At 45.7% G+C, this 15,744-nt stretch overlaps 1 protein-coding gene across 3 annotated transcripts in view; it reads left to right on the top strand.

Annotated features, from left to right (window-relative positions):
- MIB2 (MIB E3 ubiquitin protein ligase 2) overlaps positions 1-15,744 on the top strand; it is a 96,765-nt gene that overhangs the window by 30,580 nt on the left and 50,441 nt on the right. For all 3 annotated transcript variants that reach the window (XM_044996182.1, XM_044996180.1, XM_044996181.1), the window contains exon 3: positions 3,278-3,449. In XM_044996182.1, coding sequence (XP_044852117.1) covers positions 3,278-3,449 — 172 coding nt within the window. The remainder of the gene's footprint in view (positions 1-3,277; positions 3,450-15,744) is intronic.

Raw genomic sequence — 15,744 nt, 5'->3', positions numbered from 1 at the left:
CGAGTGAGCCTGCCCCACACTCACCCGGCAGCAGTGGCTCCTGTCCCACTGGGCTGGGTCCAGCTCCGGGTATTGCAGCCTTGCACAAGGGGCTGCAGCACCAGTGGGCTTTGCCCACACAGATATCATTAATATGAACCTGTACATACCTATCAATGAAGTACCAACAACAAAAAATCCATTGTCTTTGCATTCTTGTTTTTGCTTTCTGTGGGTACTGTTGAAGCCAGGCTAAAGCTGCCCTTGCCTGACAGATTCAAACTTTGCAGCTCAGAACCAACTCTAAAGAAAAGCAGTTTAATTCCCATCACCTTCGTGGTTGACTCCAACAGCTTGAAAATTGCACTAGCCCAAAATCTAGGACTGGCAAAATGCCGACAAAACTTACGACTAGATCTGAGGTACCGTTACATGGTTTGAAAGATACCTTGTACATTTCTGGGACTAGATGTGGATGCTTTATATCATTTGAATGCCAGGCATCAGCCCAAAATTGTGCTGATTATTCTGATTTGCAGTTGAATTTCGATGCGACTTTTAGCAGCTATTGTCCTGAGAACCCTGAAGCCAGAAACCAATGCTTTATACTATTGGGAAGCAGAGACTCAAGGCTGCTTTCAGATGTAATATAAACTATTTGGGTCAAATTCTGCCTGCAGTGTAAATCCAGAATGTTTTAATCAAAGTTGGAGTTGCTCCGGACTTGCACCAGGAGAGCTGAGGGGAGAAGTTGACCCCTGATCTCAGATACAAGGAATTAGAGATGCTGAACATATGTAGGAAACTATTGCAAAGGATTGTGGGAACAATTTTTTCAGCTATGGATGCCTGAGGTATATAGGCACCAAAATAAAAATGCCCTGATTTTCAAAGTTGCTATGTAACCCCAGATCCCCTGTGAGCTATGAAAATCAAGCCTCTCTTGTTTAGGAGACTCACTTTAGGCAGCCAGAGTTGAACATTGTGGCATAGTTCTACAAATGATTCTGGGTCATGTGAATGTTTTCCAACATTCTTGGGCTAGTGATCAGAAAGATGTAGGGGAGGGATCCACTTGTGACTGTTGTGTCCCTGATTTTAAATTGTTCTTAATGAAATCTGAGAGGAGATTGGTGTGGGGAGCTGGAGAATTCCTATTTTAATGTATTATTCCTGGTTTTTGTGTGCATCTGCAATAGGAGAATAAAGGGAAATACATTTTGATAAAGCCATTGATATATTTAATAAAGATTTTCATTGGCAAGCAGAAAAAGTGGCTCTGAAGAAAATCAAAAGTTGCTCCCTTGTAACATCATTTGAATAAAGCATTTGAGTTCATTTGCTTTATTCTTCTATTGCAAGAGCATGAAAAGGCACTGAAAGCCGCCATTAACCACTAATCCAGAATAAATGAAATGTGCTCACATACTGATGCTAACTGACCTTCCCAGACCCCTTTTCTTGTTGAGACTTTGTATCTTAAACCATTATTAAAACTTCATTTTCAAAGGAATCCTCCCCATTCGTGCAGAACAAGCTCCCAAGTACTGTGTGCATTGCTTCTTTTTAGTTACGTTTCAGATTCTCTGAGACACGTATTCTACATCAGAAGGGCTAAAAAGCAAAACCCGTTCAATATGAAAGCTTCCCAAGCAATCTCACAGGAGTGGTGCTTGGTCTCTGGCGTGAGCGCTGGGGTTGCCAATTGCTGCGTGAGAGATGATGGGCTCTCTTGGGGAGCTCTCTGATCTGAAAACTGTTCTGCTTCATGCCCCAGGGGGAGCCTTTAGCCTAATCCTCCTCCTGCAGGGGCTGGTGAGGCAAGCCTATGTGGAGGAAGCAATAAGAATGAGCTGTTTTATTTTGTTGCTGCTGTTCTTGGGAGAAGCTCCAAGCATGAGCTGGGTAAAGCCATCTAGGGCATTTATGGCTAGGGCTTGCAAAAAGGTGAGATTCCCAAAGCCCATTGAGTGTCAGTGGGATCTGAGTGCTTAACTCTCATGGGTGTGTCTGGAAATCCCAGCCCAGCTTTCAAGGGTGGGGTGCACCATGCTGCTTAAGCACTGCTGCAGAAATGCTTTCCACTTCACAAGCCACTCCTAAAGCCTGGAGGAAGAAACCAGCTGGCCAGGAGAGGCCATGACTGCTAGTGGGGAGAGGAGGAAAGACCGAGAAGAAAGCAGGGAGAAAGGAGAAAGATGGAGGAGACCTGGGAAAAGGAAGAGACAGAGACCTGCTGTTGTGTCTCAGATAAAAGGCGGAGGAAGGGAACCAAAGGATTCTTTGCCTGGGGTACCAGAATACCTAAAGCCTGCCCTGGTCTAGCGACTGATAGCAAATTATCTGAGGATAACAAGACATCCCCTTGGGCTTCCTATAGATGGAGCCAGAAGAGGACCTCTGCATTAGAATAGTATAGTAAACTTTTCAGGAGTGAGGATGAATGCATGGGAACCTGGAGTGCTCAGATACTATCGGAGTGGGGCAGATATATAAAAGCCGTGTTTAAGGGCTTTGGCAGTAGTCTATACAAGTAGAGCTGCAGCCCCTCCAGCAGGGCTAGTGTGTCAAGCCGATCACCTTTTGTGAGTGGAGTCTGCCTGTGTAACGTTTCCTAAAGACACTCTGCAGTTGGCATCTTTATCAGCATTTTAAATAACCCAGTTTCTGCTCCCGGACTCTCCTCCTCCTAAAGCATGTAGTTTAAAACAATAAACAGTCCAACTTACTCTCTGTGCAGCGTGTGTGTAGGAAGGTGAAATGGGAACTTCAGAACCTCTTGTACAGGAACCTACTGAAAGTGGTTCACAACAGTACAGCACTCAGAGTACCCTCGAAGTCAGGGGTCCTCAAACTTCATTCCACTACGACCCTGTTCTGACATCAAAAATTACTACATGAGCCCAGGAAGGAGGATTGAAGTTGGAGCCCCTGCACGCTGGGCAGGGGGGCCAAAGCCCAAACCCTGACCCCCTTGGGGAGGACGAAGCCAAAGCTCGAGGGCTTCCGCCCTGGGCAGGTGGAGGCTGTAACCTGAGTCCCACTTCCCAGGGCTGAAGCCTTCAGGCTTTGCGTTCAGCTCTGGGCAGAGGGGCTTAGACTTCTGGCTTCAGCCCCAGGCCCCAGCAAATGTAATGCCAGCCCTGGCGACTGCACTAAAACAGGCTCCCGACCCACTTTGGGGTCCTGAGCCCCAGTTTGAGAACCGCTGCTCTAAGTAATGCCAGCTGAGCTCTGTCTAATGCATTCAGCCTTGAAACAGCTTCTCTGATGGCTTGTGTGTATTTGGGTTTTTTAGGTGTGCGCCATCCCAACATCATCTGTGATTGTTGCAAGAAGCACGGGATCAGAGGCATGCGGTGGAAGTGCAAGGTGTGCTTTGATTACGACTTGTGCACGCAGTGTTACATGAACAACAAGCACGACACCTCGCACGCCTTTGAGCGCTACGAGACTGCCCACTCGCGACCGTAAGTCCTTGGCTGCTCGCCAGATGATGAAAGTTAACCGTGTTGAGTTGTGTAAGTCAGTGGGAGCCGTTTGGGGAGCTTTGCAGAAGAGTGTGAGGCTTGCGCCTGTACTCTTGTCAGTAGGGCTGGTTGGGGGAATTTTTTTCCCCTTTTTTTTTTTTTTTAATACATGTAATTTATTGAAAACACTTCTGGATTTTAGGAAAGAAAAAAACCTGAATTTTCATGGAAAAAGTCACGTTAAATGTTCAGTGTTTCTGCCGAAAGTTTGACTTTTTAGACCAAAACAAACTTGAAATAGGTAAAATTTCAACCAGCTCTGCTATTCGTGTTCTTGCACTGTACTCTTGTCTAACTGCTGAGTGTCTGTGGGTAGTTCTGTTGCCTACGAGAGTTCCAGAATCAGGCCCACACTTTATACTGCCTCTTTAACAGCAAAGGGTCCCTGGATTAACTCTGTACTGCGTGCAGGAGCCATCTTTTTAGCATTTACAAAGACGTCTAGTGTCTCTAGAGAAATGTTCACAATTATGTTGTTTATCAAGCATCCAAAGGTATACCAGGCTGTTCTCATCGATGTCCCCGACTGCTGCTGTAACCTGTAATAGGCGGACAATACAACGGCCAACTGTTTGGTATCTGCTGTCATGGGGAGCAAACTCCCAGCTCTGTCACAGCCTCTCTGTGCCACCTTGGAAGTGTCACATAACCTCTTTGCATCCTTGTTATCCAGCTGTGAAATACTGACCTATTGCTGTACAGAGGATGTTTTGAGCCTTAATGTTTGCAGAGCCTTGGATGACTTGCCCATGGGTGTAGGGGTACCCAGTGCCAGATTAGGGAGAAGAACCTAGAGTCCTAGCTCTCTCTCTCCTTCCCCCTCTCTCCCCAGCATCCCTTCTTTCTAACCACTAGATCTCATTGCCTATGCAATTCTTCTTCACTTATGTAGTGGAATGTAGGTCCTTATTGTCTATAACACAGCACAGTGTTTATAAAAACTGCTCCTTTCGGGATTCTGGGGTAGGAGGAAAAGCAGTCGTTCCCAACAGTCCTTCACCCCCCCACCACCCCGTAGCTTTCTCTCCAAACTTCAGCCTCTCCTCCTTCCTGTCTTGTGGTCCATGAGCCACCCAGCACTTGGGATAGGTCTGCTGAGCTTGCAGTAGCTAAGCGTTGGAGTTTGAGGCATAACTCGGAGTGTACACGGATCCTGCCAGTTTGTCCCAGACACTACCTGGTAGGTCTGTCTACACCAGTGCTAAATTGGAGTAAGCCATTACTGTCCTGAGTTGATAGGCTTTTACCCAGACTTCGCAGTGGTGTAAATGGTTACACAGTTTGCAGGGCAATGGAGAATCTGGCCTCTGGTGTGTGAATCATGTTTGTTTAGTGAGGGGAAGTAATGTCGAAGGAATGCAGAGGGCCTGATCATGAGTGCGCTGCAGAGAGGAAGAGTGCATGGGATGTCCTTCTGTAGACGTTAAGATAATACAAATAGTGAATCCTCATCATCCCATCCCTAGTGCATCAGTGCTGCCGAAGGCGTTTCCATGGCCTTCATTTACACTAGTATCAGAGTTCCTCACAAACATCAACATAGTTATTCTCGCAACAGTCCTGTGGGGCAGGGGTGGTGTCCCCATTGTACAGATGGGGAGCTGAGCGATGATGCGACTTACCCATGGTGTCAAGGAAGCCTGAGGTGGAGCAAGGACATGAACCCAGATCATCAGCTAGTGCCCCAACCATTAGGCCATCCTTCCTCTCTGACTGCAAAGCTTTGATGGGCACAAGACCCCGAGGCTGGCAGTAGCATGGGGTGCTAGCAGTCTGACCTGTAGTTGAATTCCATAATCCTTTTTGGATGAGATTTGCCCTGGTGAGCCAGTTATCCTCTCCTCCATCCTTGAAAGACGCATTTACAAAATCTTTCCTCCTTCACGCCAGTGCAAATGTTTACATTATTATATTGGGTGTTTCTTAAAGATTAAGGCCTCCTGGTATGTTACACAATCGATATGTAGATGACTTACTGTACCCCCATCTGGTACTCCCACTGGAGTTAATGGAGGTTCTGTTTGTGGGATTGAATCAGCGAGGATTCTGTTCAGAGCTCTAGCAAAATGATGCAAATCATTTGGTATTCTGTTGAAGGAGACTGTCTCTGAGCCTTGAGGCTTGTGTTATCCATTAAGATTAGAACATTTCTCGCGGTTGCATTAATATGACAATCCAACCAGATAACATTGTGAAATGAGCTTTGGGGTTCCTGCAATGCGTTCTCTCTCAACATTATAATAATTAGTCTCGTGCAACACTACAGCGAAGTAATCATTCATCCCATTCAGCAGAGCGGTTTAGAGCTTAGCCATTAAGTTGCATGATCCCAGGACCAAAAACAATTACTGTAAATGGCTGTGCTGACACATGTCAACTTCAGCTCTCCAATTCCCATGCACTTGCAGTGATTGCATAGGACACTGCTGTATATACTGTGCATACCTTGCAATGCCAGCTCTGCCATCCTTTCTGACCCTGATTGGGAACACCCAAGAATAACACCTTTTTTTTTAAATCAAGGTGGCTGCTGGGCAGGTTTCTCTCTGTCTCTCCAGTATCCAGAACATGTGTCCTTTTCTGAGGATGCTATATGGGGAAGGAGGCAGATGGATCAACTTGTCCTCTTAAGGCCACCGTACAATGTGAACTCCTGAGCTGCTGGATTTGGGCAGTGGTGCACATGGTGTCAAAATGAAGCAAACTGCTGGGAGCTGTGCCAATAAAGCTGTTGGACCTGTTCTTGCCTGGTCTGCTTGGATTTACCAAGACAGCACAGGGAGGGGGTCAGTTTTACAGTCTAGTGCATAGAGAATTGCCTGAGCCAACTCTAACCATCACTTTGGACTAGGCGCATGGATCCTTTTTTGCGCTGTACTGAGACCATCTCCCGCCCCAAGAAGTCTCAGAACTTTCTCAGGCTTGAGACGAGAGGGTTTTTTTTGTTTTTTACCCTTTCTCTGCAATTGTCTTTCATACGTACAGTTTGTCGTGTCCGTGTCCCCTCCCCACCTCCCAGTAACTTTGCAACAGGGAATGGAGCTAGTGTAATTTCCTGTCTTTTCACGGGAGTCCTGCCATGGAATGAGAGAAGCCCATTGCATTTTAACTAACTGATGAACATGTAAGATTACCATGAGATGATGTTCACCAGCAAACATTCCCCAGAATTCAGGTTTTTTTCCCTTCCAACTTGTCTGTCCATCCCTTGACGCTTGGTTGGAAACGCTCACAGCCAGCCAACGCAGGGGGCATTTCAGGCAGCCAGCCGGGGAGTTCCCAGACTTAATATAAATGCATGTTGCTTGTAGTCCTGCTAAATTCATGACTCTTGCAGCCCTCTCACCACATGTTGACCAAACTCCTGGTGCATTCCTCTGGCCAGCTAGCAGCACGCTGGGTAGTGGCCACCTTCTCAGTTCTTCAGCAAGCTGGCTTAGCTGTCTTGAAAATCCAGCAGTTTGTGTGGAAATGGAGGGTTAAAGACTGAGTGAGTGAATGTAAAGTACGGGATCGCTTCCGGTACACAGGAGGCAAGTGGAAAGCTGGGAGATAGAAGGGCCAGAACAGACAGACCCAGGGGATTGTGGGATAGTATTGACGGACTATCCAGACATGAACTGGCAACGTGAGCTTCAGCTGTGTCCTCAATGGAAAAGGAACCAGACTTGGTCAAACACTATACCAGAACACTGGCTTGTACCTGTTCCCCTTAAGCGAGCCGTCAAGCCCAGATTCAGCCAGGGGGAAGGTAGGTGCATGTTAGAGAGCTTTGTGTGTGGACATTTAGGGGTGTTTGGGCATAAACACATGTCAGACCCCGGGTATACTGTGCAGTGTAGACACACCCAGACTGATTCCTTCTTGTTTATCTTAACTCACTTTGAAAGTGCATTAAACTGAACAGGAACAAGTCACTCTTATTTCAGAACCGGAGTATCCACACAGAGTTAATCAGGAACAACTCCATGTGTAGACAAGCCCTAACTACAGCATTAGGGACGTGCCTTGTCCTTGGAACTCAGTCTGCTCGGGACTTGTACATTAAGCAGCAGAATCTGTTTTGATTGCTACCTCCATAAAACCTGTTCGCTCTGCAGTCCAGCCTTCTGTAATACACTTGATTAATCCTATCCTCCTCCTCCTCCCAATAGTCTGTCAGGCGCTTTCAATGCTTTCGCAGGAGGCGAATGCATTCAGGGGGATATTTGTTATGGTATCAGGGTTAGGATGCGCGTTTGGTGGGGTATCAGGATTGAGGCACTTTTTACATTGATATCTCAGGGGACAAGGGTATTAATCTTGCTCCTATTGAAACCAAAGACAAAACTCCCATTGATTTCAGTGGGATGGTGCCATTTGCAAGCATCTAAGGGACGCAGCCAAGGCTGGTTAGCCCTGAATTCAGACACGGTTCTTTTTGCACGTGTCAGTTTGTAAAGACCCCAGAGTCCTATGGTTGGGCTGTTTGGTTTTTCACTTTTTTCAACAAAAATGCTTCATTTTTTTTTCTTTTTAAAATTGGCACCATCCTGTCACGCCAGCCCTGTGTACTGTTGCAAGGGCAGAAATTCCAGTCTCTAGCTTCCAAAGGGCACTTCGTTAACCAAAGTGAGAGAGGGGAGGAAAGCCCCTGAAACATTGACTAGTTTATTTGACGCTGGACTTCAGAAGAGATTCTGGCTTGGATCCTAGGCTGCAGCTCTGGGCCTGTTGTTTTGTTTTATTTCTATTCTGGTCACTCCCAAAAACCCAACCTGGATGGAGACCTCCATCATGCTAGGTGCTGTACAAACACATGCAACAGCCCAGTCCCTGCCTCAAAGAGCCTACAGTTGGCTGCACCAATCCTGCAATGAGCTCCATGTGGGCAGGCCTTCCTAAAGGGTCTAGACCGAATTGGACATGACTCAGCAGACGAGTGTGGCCGGCACTAGGAAGGATGGAGGCTGGGCATAATCAGACGAATGGTACATTCATGCAGCCCTTATTGGCTCAATGTGGGTGATGTTCACCAAGGGCATTGGGTTTGCACAAGGCCTGTGCACCACTTGGGTCCCACATACAGCTTGGCGTAGTGGGTTTATGTTGGAGGAAAAGTCCCCATTGGCCCCCTCACCATGGTCCCGTTGTCTGGGAAGAGAATCCAGTAGCCGTTGCCAGGCAGAACGTAAGGGTTTATGGCACCTGCTGTTCATCTTGCTTGTTTTGAGTTTATGGGTTTTGCTCAGTTCAGTAGGAAAGGGCTCGTATTTCCATCCATTTCCTTTCCACGGTGGATCGTTCAGCTGTGGGGTGGGGATCATGGCACAGATGGAACGATGGATTTTTAACGGTAGTGGGAGGTGTGTGGGCATGGCTCGTGAGCTGTGCCTCACATTGTGTTTAAACCCACAGTAATCCCAAATAAATTGAGCATGTTAGCATGAGCCATGTCCCTCCAGGTATGGAATGGATGACAAAAAGGGATCCAGCACGAAGCTGTGAGAAATCTTTCTTGAGTCTAAATGGGGGTTTGGAAGAGAGCGGGGAAAGGTAGCACAGTGGTTGTAACTAGGTTGCATGCTTGGTTTTTCATTCTGTTTGCTACGTTCGGTGTCTCTGTAATTTACTATGTGAGGTCTGCGTGGGTCAGAGAAATTATAGCTCTAAAAACACAGGGTGGGAGCTTCCCGTTGTGGAAGGCTGCAATTTTAAAAATGAATCAGAAATACACATAGTGACTCTTCAAACCACTGGGCTCAAAAGGAAGGCAGGGTATCAGAGTGCTTTGTTTGTTGCTTTATTTATTTTGATTGTGTTACCCTGCAGGATATTGTAATATAACTGCGAGATACACAGTTTTATGCAACAACCTTCACACAGGGAACTGCTGAACTACATGAAGCAATTTTACAAAGAGATGCTTTGCAATTTGGGAGTAGGAGAGACTGGGTATTGCTTTTGTTTTGGTGCGAGGAGAAATCCATGACTTTTATGTCCTAACTGCTGTAGTCTTGTTCCAGGGTAAGAATGGAGTAAAAGCCCTGATGTAAAAAAAACTAAAAATGGAATGAAGTAACCAAAAAGAGATCCCACATAGATGCTTCCTGGTGGTGGTGGCTTGGTGGGTTTTTTGTTTTGTTTTTGTGTGTTGGTTTTTTTTTAAGTGCCTGTCTTGAACATCTGATATTTGGGCTGCAAAAGCATGTGCTCTAGGCGAGAGGGCAGCCTTTCCAAAGAACAAAACTTGCCTACTTATGAATCGGTGAATCCTGAGCAGTGCCAATGGGAATGCTGCTTGTATCATTCATTTTAATTTTTTTTTTCTGTAAAGTAGAAGAGGGAACCCTTGGCAGCTCTCCAGAGACCTGCAAAGCCTGCATGTTAAAAGGAGATTGTAACTGCTTTGTTGTGGGTTTTTTTTTTAAATAGGTTACGATAGACTTAATATTTAAAGGCTCTGATCTCCTTTCTCCTTTTGGATGTGGGGATCTTTTGGTTATTTAGGATTAGGAAATGAACAGCCCCTAGCGTAGCAGCACTTTGTTTTCAAGCCTCGGGCAATGTATTGCTCCGAGCCCACTTGGGTATTAATTAGCATGAACACTTAGAGCAAGGCAGCTGCTCTGGGGAGAGCCCACCAGAGTTTCCAGCATCCCATGATCTTGGTTCAGTGGAATTTGTTTCCAGAAACCACTAGCTCTGTTACGGCATCTCCACCACTTCCGCCTCCCTTCTGCAGTATTCATGGCCCCATGGGGTGGATTTGCATGTTGGCATTTTGCATGGCAAGAGAACACAGTCCTCTTTATGGAGCTGCATTGGCCTTCTAGGGGAGAAGGTGGTTAATTTGACATGGGACGTCCCCTCTTCCCACGGACCAGTAGTCAGCTGTCCGTATCTCTTCCCATCCTGACTCCGTTAGCTCTGTATGCTTGGCCCAGACACATGGCTGTGTCCTATGAGCTGTTTTGCCCCAGTATGTCACCATCGTTATTTCTCCCCTGTGACTTGGCAGACGGAGAGTGCTCCATAAATAGCCAGTGGGATGTGCTTGTGCAACGAATGGCCATCCGCTTTCCCTCCCTCGCCGGAGCCCCTGTGAACGAACTCTGTGGCTAAGCCGAGACTAGACAGGCACGTGAGTGTGTGTGATGGCTCGGTAATCCCAGGATTTAAGAGGCCCTAAGCACTGGCGAGCACACCGGGGAGTCCCAAATCAGCTTTGGAAATAGCCCCAAAAATATATATTCACCTGAAGGTCCTTTAAAGCCCGCAGCGGCCCTTAGTTCAACCCACTGGCCGCGGGCAGTTCTGATTGTTACTCTTGTAACCTGGCTATTGTATGTGCTGGGACTGGTCAGCAAGTTCCTAGCTGCTCCAGGAAGGCACAACAGGTCCAGTTAAAAATGAAGCTAGCGTTTGCTGGCGCCTGTGCTTCCAGCCAGGCTGTTTGGAGTTCAGCATTTCCGGGCAGAGCGCTCTGCTCGCGCAGCATCCCTCGAAGCTTGTGGCGCGGCTAGACTAGGCCTTCTGTGCCAGGGATTTGGCCCTGGTGTCAAGTGATTTGCACTAGCGGGACTTCTTACCTCACTAGGACAGCTCCATGGGTGTAGTTAGAGCGGTGCCAGTTTCCCAGTGTAGGGAAGCACAGGGCACTCGGATGGTGCTTTTAACAACTAGGTGGGAGGAATTCTGCTTCCTGCTCTCACCAGGGTTCTAGCTGCCCCGCCCATCACAACTGGTTGTTTAAAGTATTTTGAGTATGGGAGCTCTTGCCTAACGTGTTCTCTGTTGGCTTCAGTTCAGTATCTGTCTTCCTCGTTGATTGCACTGTGCATCATTTCTCTGGGCTTATGCCACACCTCTGTTAATTTCACTCCAGCTTCCCACCTGGCCCGCCACAAAGAATGGCCCCTTTCATCTTGTTGACCTAGGTAGCTAACATAGTACCGGTTTCTTTAGTGATGGGCCTGATGCCTTTGTACAGGAGCAGCAGGAGATGGTTTTGACAGTCAATGCTGAAAAGTTAATGAGCAGACTCTGGCGAGCTATGGTTTGTGATGTTTTCCATGCCAGGACTCTCCTCCCATCTGGCCAGGATCTAGCCAGTCCACATTGCTAGACAGGGGCAAAGTGGGAAAAGGGTGAGGTAGTTGTGACCCCTTGTGCTACTTGGTTTTTGTGACTCCCTCTCCCTGATCCCCAACCAGCCTGGTGGTCATGGTCCCTGGGTTGAGAACCCAGGTGAGAGAGTCCCAACCCATACTGTTCCTCTGGGAGGGTGGAGACCACAGGAAGGGCATGGTTAGAGAACAAGATTAGGAGTTGGGAAATCTGGGGTTAAAACCCAGCTCTCTGCGACTCCCCGTCTGACCGTGGTCTGGTCACTGCCGCTCTCTGCCTCGATTTTCCCTAACCCAACCCTGAGCTAATGGAGTTTTTCTTTGTCTTTCTGGCGCTATGTGAGCAAACTGCCAGTAAGAACTGCTCAAAGCACTCCTTAGCCCCTGATTTGAGCTAATTATGTTAAAGGATGAGTAACAAAATATGTCACTTGGCGTTCTCCCCAGGGCCTTTGCATCATTCCCAGCACAGTAGTTTGCCATTTAAAAAATGGCTTCTTATGAACATCATTGGGGGATCCTGTAGAACATTCAAAAACACTTCCAGTCTAGGATTTTTAATTAAAAAAAATAAATAATTTTTTTTTTTGGAGACACAATGGGAGGTTTTTTCTAGCTCAGAAAACCAGTTCAGATAAAATAACCCTCCAACTAGTTGCCTGTTTTCAGAACTAAGCTATAGGAATCCACCATTTTTACAGTTTTGAAATATCCCAATATGTCTCCTCTTTCCTTGCTTGCCTGTCTGACTTATTGCATCTAAAGCTGTAAATACCCTGGTAGAGACATCACACAGAGATGTGGTATTGACACTCGGTAATGTCCCTGGGCCTTCTAGAAATTGAATATAATTTTCATTCAGTGGACAGCGTGGTTTTTGAGGGTTTTTTCCATGTCACTGGTTGAATGTAAAATGATTTTTCCACTAACAATCAATAACTGTTTCCTGTCTGAGAGAGACATTTAATTTGATGGAAGCTAAAAGGCATAAATTACACTCTTAAAGCTGTTTGCCAACTGCTGCAACGTTTTACAAGAGCTGATCTTTATTTAGCCAGGGCAATCCACAGACACATTTCCTTTAGTTTGCATATATAAACATATTTATTATGAGGTGATAAAATCCCTGAACTCTGGGTAAATTCAGATCCGTGCGGGGTTCTATGTATGAGTCAGAAATGGGGATCCCATCCCCAACCCTACATGCTGCCAGGGACCTGTAGCAAGGGAAAGGGAATCTCCTGAGATGTTAAGTGCCTGATGAAGAAGCTAAAGTCCAACAGATAAGCCACTTTTCAGACAGTGGAGCCATGTTGAAGGGGAAGGAGCATTAGGGATTGTTGATAAACCAGTGGTGTATGCCTATTGTATTGCTGTTTTATGCTATAAAATTGATCGTGTTGATGATCTCCCATGTTTCCCTCTGGCTGAAACTTGGCAGCTCTGAATGAAATGTGTTTATCAAAGTCATGGCGATTGCGATGAATCAGCCATAGGAAAAGCTAGCTAGTCTCTTGCTGCATGATTTCATGATTAAATTATTGAGGTTAATGGATGTTATGCAGCCCTCATTTAGAAAAAGAGAAATGGAAGCCATCTAGGTCTCTGTAGCCTTAAACAAGGCTGTGTGTTATTGTGAGTAATATTATGTACATAGAGATGTACTAAAAAAATCCAGAAGTCTGATGCCATTCGTGCTTTATTTCCATGTTGTTTCCTTACCGGATGGAGAGTGCTATTAATGTATGCCTGGGAGTTATCTTGACAGTATCATTACTTTTTTCAAGGGAATGGTGTCTGGTTTATTTTTAGCATGAATTGGGTATTCCAGGAGACAAAAGGTCAATAGCTGTACCTGGAGCCATATCCTTTGCAGCCGTCTTTCATTTAGCCCTATCGCATCTTCATTTTGACTACAGTACCCCTGCCTCCTTCCTGTTCCATTCCATTCATCTTCATTTATACCTTTGGAATTGGGCTGAACCTGTGAGTTTTTATATGGCTATATCTCGGTCGCTAGCATGGGGCAAAATCCTCATCCTCATTTTCTCTTGTGACCTAATTTTACCTTTTGACATTATGATCTGCCTTGGGGGGAGGGGGGAGAAATAAAATTTATTTTGGGTTTTAATATATGTGTGATTGCATTTGGTGTCTGTTTCTCATCTCCTGAATTGTTTCCTTTTTTTCTAAAATAAGCCAAGAGATTTCTTCCTGCTTCCTGATTTAATGTGACAGTCACTTTCAAAAATCCTCAATTATAGAAAGGAGGAGCCCAAGCAAAGGGTAATGGAAAATCAAAACCAAAATTTCCCCGTCTGAAAGTCTGACTTCTTTGCTAAGGCTTGCATCAGAAAAGCTCAGGAGTTCAGCGCTTTCAGCCCCACTAATGGCTGTCAGTGTGAATCCTCTGATAGAACTTAGTATTGTTGTATGTTGTGACATTTTCTGAGACATCTGTCCCATAGATTCTGCACTAAGACAGCATCCGAGGCACTGGAGAAGCCATTAGCAGGTGTGTGAATTTCTCTTTCTTAGGAATAACCGCATGAAAATAAGCTATGGAAAATTTGAGGCTAAATGTCACCAATAAGCTCTTGACAGTAAAATCTGTTAGGCAGAAGAATTTCTTTGCCAAGAGAGATGGTGGCCAAAGTACTAGGAAGCCTTGACGTAGGGAGCAGTCTTTCACTGGCATGCACCGGGTTAGACTAAATGACGTAAGGCACCATAATGTGATTGTTTCCTATGTGAGCAATTAAGTGTAAAAGCTGCATCTGCTCAGAGCTGTCTGAAAGGGGGACTGCCGGGCTCCTTCTACAACCTAATTGCAGGGCTTTGCATACCATCTCCATATATTTTCTTGTCTCTTTTGTCCCCTCCCTTGTGCTGCAGTGCCCAGGGCCATGGTACTGTGGCAGCCTCTTTCTCAGCATTCCCTTGTCTTTCATACTCTGTATCTAAAATCTTTGTGCTCCTTTAATGGGTTTGTGTGTCAGCCAGGCTGTTGTTTGAGAGTCTAATGCTCAGGCAGTTTCTGAGCTCAAGCTAATTCCATTTTGGCCTAAAACAACCCAACTCTTCAGGAATACTTTTATTTTCATTTATGATGCTCAAAATATTATAGAGCATCCTTGACAGACAGGGCAGCATCGTTGACACCTCAGGTTTGCATATGTACACTTAGGCCCCACCACTCAGCTTGCGTTTTCTTCCATCTGTGACTGCAGCTCCCAGAAACATTTGTATCATCTGACAACAATCTGTTGGAACAGATTTCAAATCATGTGACCTTTTTTGGGTGACATTGTCTCAGCAATCCTGCTCAGATTCTGATGCACAGCAATTTCCATCACTAATTATGTTTCCAACCATGGATGATTCAGAACTATCGAGTACTAGCAAGAGTCATGCAAAAGGGCTACATTTAATAACTAAAGTGTGGGATTTGGATGGTTCAGGAGATCGGTAATTGGATATAGATCCTGTTGCTTCTAGGTCGCTGGTTTGCATCCCAGTCAGTTGGGTAGTGAAGGGTGTCTGGGTGGCCTGCGTGAAATGAGTTGTTCCCAGTGAACTAACATCCATATCAGAGCCCACCGCCTTGTATATAACCATATAATTACTCTCCTGTTGGTAGTCTGAACAGAGAAAACGAGCATTGACTGCAATGGGATCAGGATTTCACCCTCTGTTGAGTGTTTGTATTGGGATACGGCTATTGAAAAGGCAACAAAACAATCCCATGGATCCAACACTGGAAGAAATCTATCAAAGGCTTCTTGAGTAAACATGCCATGATTTTTACTTTCTCCATCCCGCAAGGAGAGGCTACATACTCCTAACCAAATATTTCTCACCTCATTCATTGGGCTTCCTCCATTGCTGTTAAAAATACAGTCCCTTGTAAATCTAAATACAGCCAAAGAAATGTTATTTGTGTGGACAAGTTTTTAGCCATTTGCTGTCTTTGGTGATGCCAGTTGCATTTACATGTGCATGTATTATACTCACTCCTTCCAGCAAATTCCCCTTTGGTTCATTAAAATACCTTTGTCATCTGCAGGTAGAGGAAGAGAGGAATTTATAAATTCCACGGTTCAGACCAATGCAGACATTGAAAGATG

This window comes from Mauremys mutica, chromosome 21 (genome assembly GCF_020497125.1).
Source record: "Mauremys mutica isolate MM-2020 ecotype Southern chromosome 21, ASM2049712v1, whole genome shotgun sequence".
NCBI classification, from domain to species: Eukaryota; Metazoa; Chordata; order Testudines; family Geoemydidae; genus Mauremys; species Mauremys mutica.
Note: the sequence above shows the minus strand (reverse complement) of the source record. Positions and strands in the feature narration are given on the sequence as shown.